Source organism: Monopterus albus, unplaced genomic scaffold (assembly GCF_001952655.1).
Source record: "Monopterus albus unplaced genomic scaffold, M_albus_1.0 scaffold132.1, whole genome shotgun sequence".
Lineage (NCBI taxonomy): Eukaryota > Metazoa > Chordata > Actinopteri > Synbranchiformes > Synbranchidae > Monopterus > Monopterus albus.
Window position 1 is genome coordinate 1,502,137 of NW_018128012.1, and position 8,704 is coordinate 1,510,840.

General features: G+C 44.4%; 1 protein-coding gene across 1 annotated transcript in view; it reads right to left on the reverse strand.

The window, feature by feature from the left end:
- The window catches only part of srgap1b (SLIT-ROBO Rho GTPase activating protein 1b), a 40,479-nt gene extending 33,784 nt beyond the window's left edge, over positions 1-6,695 (reverse strand). Inside the window, 1 exon segment of the mRNA XM_020613341.1 lies at positions 6,526-6,695. Within this exon segment, the coding sequence (XP_020468997.1) occupies positions 6,526-6,592 (67 nt within the window). The 5' untranslated portion in view covers positions 6,593-6,695.
- Positions 6,696-8,704: the final 2,009 nt, after the last annotated feature.

The following is an 8,704-nucleotide window of genomic DNA, read 5'->3' on the forward strand; positions in this document are numbered from 1 at the left end:
AAATGGTTGTTTCTGATTGGCTGCTTCTCCAAATGAGACATCCCAGGTGTGTCTGAGGTGTCCCAGTGTTCAGTCGATTACTCACTCTTGGTGCTGAGACTGGACTGAAACTGGCTGCAAGTTAAACTCCATCTGGAGCAACATTCTTGTAATTTAAAGTGAATGTTTTCCTTCTACTTTTTAATTAATTCAGCGTGAAATCTGACTTTTAGAAATGTCAAAAATGTTTTTGCTAATTTGACAAATTGAGCCATGCAAACACCAACATCTAAGCCTATTTGGGAGCCAATGTAATGATAGATTAAAAGAAATTAATCCATCAGGAGAGCTTGTTAATGTGCTGCTGTGATATCAGGTACAGGTCGGTAGCACTTTACTCTTCTGAGCCCCGTTTGAGCTTGTATCTGTTTACATTTTGGCAAACTGGCTCATCAGAATTAACTGTGATCATCTCGTGTTTGCTGGGTGCCCAAGGATGTACAGACCACCATCACTGGATCAGTGTGATGCTGAAGAAAATGTTAAAATATGATTATTCTCAGGCAGATTCTGAAGCCTCTTTTTCTCTATGCTTTCTAAGTACGTTTATGGACATTTATTTATGATGAACAGCAGAAATGATGATATCCTCTGGAAGTGCAAGTTACACTGATTATCAGTATAGCTTTCATGTGACTGTGGCAAGGAGCATGATTCTTGGCTCCATCTTGCTCACATCTGTTACAGACCATATCCTCATGGTTAAAATGGTGTTAAAAAAAAAAAGCTGTGCCATACAATGAGCGTTTCATTCCCAACAATCAAGTTTTAAGAGGCGACAGACGCCACAGACGGCACAGTCAAAAATCCCCATGAAACAACAGGTTCGTTTTGTTTCAGGAATTAGACTGTTTCCACTGTATCATTTGTAAAATGTAATGTTTTATTAGCTGTGGCTAGGATTCAGCGCTCTCACCGCTGTGGCCCAGGTTTGATTCCCGCTCAGGCAACCTCTAGCCACAGGGGTTTCACGCCAGTGACTTCTGCTTGGATAAACAGAGAGGGTTGTGTCAGAAAGGGCATCCGGCGCAAAAAAAACGCGCCAAATTTCGAACCATGCGACTCGTCAGTATGGATACATATGAGTCGCTGTGGCGACCCCTGACAGGATCAGCCAAAAGTGGAAGAAGAATGATTTATTAGCTTTAATATTGAGCTTGCTCATCACATTTCAACATAGCAAATTGTTCTCTTTACAAAAGTGAATCTGTGTGTCACAGATTCTTTTTGCTTTTAATGCAAATCCCATTCATACGTTCCACAGGGATTTCTACACCACATCAGATGGTTTAAATGCTAACTTTACTGCCCACAAAATGATGTGAGTTCTCTCTGCATCCTTACATAAACCTCTATCAGCGGCAACTAACAGTTTGCGACCCAATTGAGCATCTCTGGAGAAACCTGAAAATGGCTGTCCACCAACGTTTACCATCCAACCTGACAGAACTGGAGAGGATCTGCAAGGAGGAATGGCAGAGGATCCCCAAATGCAGGTGTGAAAAACTTGTTGCATCATTCCCAAAAAGACTCATGGCTGTATTAGCTCAAAAGGGTGCTTCTACTAAATACTGAGCAAAGGGTCTGAATACTTATGACCATGTGATATTTCAGTTTTTCTTTTTTAATATATCTGCAAAAATGTCAAAAATTCTGTGTTTTTCTGTCAATATGGGGTGCTGTGTGTACATTAATGAGGAAAAAAATGAACTTAAAGGATTTTAGCATATGGCTGCAATATAACAAAGAGTGAAAAATTTAAGGGGGTCTGAATACTTTCCGTACCCACTGTAGGCATGTTGTGTTAGCATTTAGCTCAGAGCACTGCTGTGCCTAAGTACAGCCTCATAAAACCTAATTGGGTGTTTACAATTTATCACAAACATGAAGCAAAGAATAAATCAATTAATCAAGAAAATAATTAGATTAAATGTCTGTTAATTAACAGATAATGAAGAGGAGCAGCCCTGAAGAGGAGTGTGTGTCCATCTGTGTCAGATGAAGAACAATCTGATTCAAATTTGCAGAAAAGCAGTAGGGTCCACGCAGCTCCACGGAGGAGGCGATATTATATCAATGAAACTCCTTGGCTTGGATCACAGTCAACTGAAAGTGAAAGGAGGAACTCCGCTGCGTTCAGCTTTTGATGTCTAAAAATGCTTCTTCTTAGAAACCTCCTCGTGTCCTCGTAACACCCCCAACGACAAGACTCAGCCTCTTTGATCAGAGGAGCTGCAGTCAGCTCAGCACAATGAGGCAAAGCACCGACACAGGGAAGCGTGCGCAGACATTACACTGAGTGTAAAGAATGTCTTGTGAAATCTCTGGACTGTTTCAATTTGAAAGCTCCCCAGAGCTTTGCTTTTGCTGGAAGTGCTCCATCAAAGGTCAAAGAAGAGGCTGACGCACCATCATCAGTGTTAATTTCCTTTGTTCAGAGTGACAATTTGCAAGATTTTCATACAAAACAGATCCTTTTTATCACATGCAATTGTTTAAATATGCCACTCTAAACCATAAACAAGGATCAGTTACATCTTCACTACATTATTTATTTCAATCACGTGTCTTACTGCACATTAGTGAGATCATGAGCACACAACTCTGGTCTGAGGTTGTTATATAAAAGCTGAAATTAAAAACAAGCCTGTAATGTGTTGAGAAACAAGCACTGCACAAACACGACACCAGAAGCCTGAATGTGATGTGCACCTGGAGACAGCGGCGTCTAGATGATCCTCCCAGTGAGTCTGAGCTCCAGCAGTGAAATGACTTGAACTGCATTCTCACTGTTCATCTAGAAACACTTGGAAACCAGTTTCATCAGAATTATTGCTGGGTCCCTCAGAACTAACAGTGGTATCAACAGTGACTAAAGACTTCATGATTTTAATAGTTTTTTTCCCCTTGCAAAATACAGGAAGACTAAAACATGGCTGAAACATATTGTTAGGACTTTGTGTATGAGAAAAGACCGACTGTCGTCATTTTGCAGATTCAGTAATTGTCAGTATTGAGCTCTGGGCTCTGTTGTAGGACATCTTCTTGCTGCTGGAGATCCAGTACTGTGTAAATGTTTTATGTTCTTTAGATGTTTATGTTTTTCATCCATCACACATACAATAGATTCCAGACAACATCCGAGCCATCTTAAACTCACTGAGCAACATGACAATGAGTCCAAATATCCAGCCAGGCTCATAAAGAACTACAGGTAAAACAGATGGGAGGGGTCTCTTCCATCCACAGGACACGAGGGGTCACTGGCTGGTCTGATGACCATGATGTGAACCAGATGCTGTGGCCTTCCCAGTCACCAGGTCTCAGCCCAGTTGAACAGCTATGGGAGATGTTGGAGCGACGTGTTAGACAGCGTCTCCACCACCGTCATCAAAACACCACGAGGGAACATCTGCTGGAAGAACGGTGTTCATCCCTCCAGGAGGGTTCAGAGACGTGGAGAGTCAACGTGCACTGGAGCTGTTCTGGTGGCATGTGGCAGCCCAGCACCTCACTGGGACTCTCTGTGTTGGGGTTTCTTGTCATTTATCTGGACAGTATGTTCAGAAACAAGAAGGGTCTGGCCCCCACAGAACCCTGGTGCCATCATGTGGCAGGTCTCCAGCTTTTGCAGAGCACTGTAGATCTTTATAACTCTGGCTGGATGTTTGGACTCATTGTCAGGCTGCAGCATGAATTTTGCACCAATCCTGATGGTACTGATGATGACTCAAAATGATTTCTATTAGCATTTAATCTGACATTTTTTGATTAATCAATTAATCACATAGTCTATAAAATGGCATTAAATATTATTATACTCACACACCAAAATGTTCAAATATCTAGTTTTGTTCAACCAACAGTCCAAGATCCAAAGATACTCAGTTTACTCTAACGGTCTTCTTTCTCTGTAGGAACCCACCAACCCATAAGGGAACATATACCCCTTGTCCCAGGTTCTGCCTTTGTTTCCACTGCTCTCCACATGCTCTAGAGATGAGTCCTCCGAGATAAATTTCAGCACCGCTCAGGAGGTAGTACTGAATCAAACTCCAGGAACATGAGGGGGGATGAGACGGGTGCTGGTAGATCCTTCAACTTTCACCAGGTTATGGCTTGTTAAGTTCCCCTGGTATCAAATCCTCACTTTTACAAAGCCAGAAATAGCAAACATTTGCCATTTTTGCTTGAACCAAATTCCTAGAACTTTTATTATTGTTATCAAGTTACTTCCTGAAGTATTTTTCTGTCAAATGACCAAACGAGTAATCGACTACCCAACACTGCTCTATATGCGAGATGCCACAAGAACAGGAAGCTGGCCATTACCATGACAACCAGTCCCAAGGGCACAGGGGCAGGTTGTTGCTGGATTGACACTGGAGTGACACTGTGGATGGAGTGACACTGATGAGGGCCTTGGAGTCGGCCCTCCAGAACATTTTCTCAGTGAAGAGTCACTTCATATTCCCACCTTCATCTGCCTCCCTGTCGGTCTGTCCTGCAGGTATGCAGATGTGAGATCACTAATCACCTGCATGCACACGCAGGCACAAACCCAGCGCAGCAGCCTGCGCCTGTGCCTCAGCGTGCAGCAGGAAACATTTCATCACTGCTCTTCTGCCTCGTGTTCATGTCTTCTCCTGCTGCAGAGCTCTTTTTTCTTTCCCCATTTGCATTTTCTCATTAAGACCATCCTCATCTCATTCAGACAGAGGAGGCGTCACACGGTGGCGAGGGCCGACATCTGGAGCAGTGCACGCTCAGTGCTATTCAAGACAAGTGCATTATCAAACACACAAATGTGTATTGTCAGCACTGTGCATCTCTCTGCTACCTTTCCTCCGGGGCTCACCTCACCTCAGTGAGTAGACCCCACCCCCCCGTGAGAGAGTGGCAGACACCTCCTGTGTATACATTACACACCGCCTCCTGCACCAACCAATCAGGAGCCAGAGCAGAGAGGCAGACTTGGAAAGCACATAGTTACAACAGCAGATCTATACATTTGGCTCTCGGCAGAAGGGGACAGGGATGCAGAGAGGTCCGGGCAGACTGGGCTGTGGAGGAGAAGCAATAGCTTTATCTGAGCGTTCAAGGCATCCCCGAGTGTGGCCTGGTCCGATGCCAGAGCAAGGGCCACATGCACACACACTCAGAAACAAGCAAACAAGACACGCACTCCTCACTTGGAGGCTGTAATGCTTTCCACTACTCTCCAGTAAATGTAATCACTCTAAGGGTGTGTTTGTGCACAGAAAATGGTGAGGCAGAAAGAGCCCAGCAGGGTAAGGAAGGATGAGAAAAGGAGGAAGGAAAGAGGAAGAGGCAAGAGGGAGAGTGGTTGTGCAGGAGAGGAAAGACATTTCTGAATGAAGCCACTTTGATAAAGAAGAAGAAAAAAAAGGTAGTGTGCTGTTTCCTCCTCCTCTTACTCACAGGAGACAGCGTGGATTTAGGTGAAAAAGCTCCTTTTAGGAGCTGATGGTGGTGATGGTGGTGTGGGCGTAGATGACAAGTGAATGTGGAAGTGTAAAGAGCCATATGGAAAGGCAAGAGTGAGATAAAGACTGTGCAGGAAACAGAGCTGAATAAATCCTGTCAGAGACAGACTGGGGCGGACAAAGAAAAGGTTGTGTCCCAGCTGCATCCAATGGTATTTGCAAGCGTCCAGATAAGGTGCCGCGCTAGTAAAGGTCGGACATTTTGAACTGTGCTGACTGAGCCTCTAGAGCAGGTAACGAGGCGCACAACACAATCTTGCACCACCCCTCTGGTTCAGAAAAAGCAAGATGAGCCAATGTAGTTTTCCAAAAAGGTCATTTGACTTGTCCATCGTCCACCTCCCACAGTAAAGCAGGGATTATGGTTACCATGGCACCAGGAGGAGGATGAGGAGGAGGAGGAGGGGAGAGGGTTGTCCCACGGTCATGGCAACCACTATTTCAGGACTGAGTTTGTCATCATCCTCATTTAAACAAGTCCCCAGGTTAGCGTCATGCCATCAAGAGACCACACACACACACACACACACACACTGCTGCAGCCAAAGCCTCAGAGGATGGCCAGCAGAAAGACTCCCAGAGAACACGTTCACCTCAGGTTCGTTGTGTAACCCCGCTAAAACACACATGGGTCAAAGAGATCAGGGGGGCTCTGCAGAATGGACACACCACCCCCTACTGCACACACACAGATATATATATAAACCACCCTCCTCCCCTTCCTGCCCCTCAGGCGCCATGCAGCACTCGGAATGAACCCACAAATCCTGACGTCTCATGGTGAGGTGTCAGTGCCCATACACACCCTGGCTGGATTCAGTGCATGGGCATGAGTGGTGTACATGCTGGCAGACGTGTGTGTGTTTATGCCTAGTGTGTGTGTATGAGCGTGGATAGGTGAGAAAATGTGGGTGTGACTGCCAGAAGTGGCTGCAGAGGTATTAAGATTGAATACAAATTACCATTAAAACAACCTTACCTTTGACTTGACTCTCGTACTCAGCGAGGATTTCTTTGTCCTTCTTGCTTTTGTTTGAGTTTGACATGTCGCCACAGTGGAGGTGACTGATCGGCAGGTATGAAGAGAAAAGAAGCAAAAATTCCGTTTTATTTCCCTCTGTGTGCACAGCCCGAGGCTTCACCCGCACCCACTCGTGACCGCCACCGCCGGCGCTGCTGCTGCTACAGCGAGGACCCGCAACATCCATCCTGTTGATTAGAAACAAACAAAAAATCTTTTAATTCAAAAAGCTGCAAAAACAGCTGCCTGTTTCAGCTCGTGCAAGCATGCAATCACGCCCGCGTGCATGCACACACACGCACCAATCTGCAGGAGGGACGACCGAGCACACGCCCACTAGGTAGAAAGGCAACGGACCACACACGCACGCACACACACATGCAAAAAGAGAAACAGCACACTGAGAGTCGGTGTTTGATGTTATTTCACCCCGCCGTAACCTTTCACACGTACAACCCTACACGCGCACTGTCACTCACGTACAAGCAGCCAGATGTCCCAGCCTCCGTGCGTGAAACTCCTGCCAATGAGGGTAAATGAAATGCCGGTGAGGAAATAGGTGTGTCCGCACTGGAGGCGGGATTAGAGGCATGATTGACAGCCGAGGTGACCAGTCACAGAGTCACAAAGCATCATGACTAGAAACAAGAAACTGAGCCCACTGACAGTTACCTGTTACTTTTAGCTACTGTTTCAACGAATTAACTAGCACCTCTCTCAACCAGAAAAAGATGGGAAGAAGGCTGGGTACAATAAAAATCTGAGTGTGAATTAGAAACTCTCCAATCAAATAGGATCATTTCTCTACACCAGTGGATAAAAAGTGTCACTGGAGTTACGCCTCATCAATACCCATAATGTTGTGTTCATTTTGATTTTAAATGAATGAACTATAAATGATTGTATTACAGTAATTTATTGTCTGTTACTTTTAACTGCACTGTAAAAATTCCAACTTGTAACCTTTTATTCTCAAATAAAAGTTAACTGAAAATAAATTAGAATTTTTTTTATCTAACTCAAAATAACAAGTTTACTATTTAATTTTAAATAATACCTCAGTCACTTTGAAAATACAATTGAAAATGTGATCATAATTTTTTTTTCTTAAGGAGGACAGCTGTGAATTTTCTACACACCATTAGAGCATGGATGGGGCCACATTCTTCCATCTGATCCCAAACTGTGCCCAAGAGTGTGGAGTCTGAACCTGACCTGGACTGGACAAGCTTACAGAATACAGTGTCTGAACCCAACCCGAGCCCAACACAGTTGATTTTGTACACAGTTTTCCCCTTATCCAGACATTTGAGGGCTCCAGCTGTCTAGCCTCAAGTCTGACCTATGTGGTCAAACCCGACCCTAACTTGAACATGATCTCTAAATTTCTGGCCAACCTGGCCCAACCATATGGGTACCCGACGAGTCCTGTCTGGCTTGGTTCGGATATCCACACGCCACACACTATTGTATTCCAATTAAGGAGATATGTTCTTCAAAGGCTGCATTTGAAGACCGGTCGTGTCATAGCGTCATGACAAGGCTGTCCCATGTCAAAGGTTCCTTCAAATGCAGCCGAGAAATGCATCCTTCTTTTGCCAGGCAACGACGGCCCCAACTGGTGAATCCTTCAGGGTTCAGTGTATCCTGAGATTCTTTGCATACCAAAAGAAAACAAGCAGCTGTAAAGGTTGCCAGGCAACAGGAGCAGCATGGTCCCTGGTCCGACCTTCCCAGTCAAAGACAGCTACATAGGCTACGCCCTCATGGAACACGTCCATCAGAGGATGCGGCCCTTGAGTTGAGACCCAGTTCATGTGCCTCAAAGTAACTGGTATGTTTGAGCATAATTTATGATATATATCTACTGCATATGCTAGTTTTGCATTTCATTTCTTCGCAGTTTGTTTGACAGAATGGAAAAGACAATGCAATGTGACAGTTTGTTTACTTTTTCTAACTGGTGACTTTGTCACTAATGTTAATGTCGCTTAAAGTTTTTCCATGTCAAATGAAGAACTGATTGTTAAAACTGAGAAATGGAAGAAGACAATTTATATGTCTGAGGTTCCATGTGACCAAACTGCTGAGTCAACCTATAATTTAAAGTTCACTCAACAAAGGATTTGCTGATTTA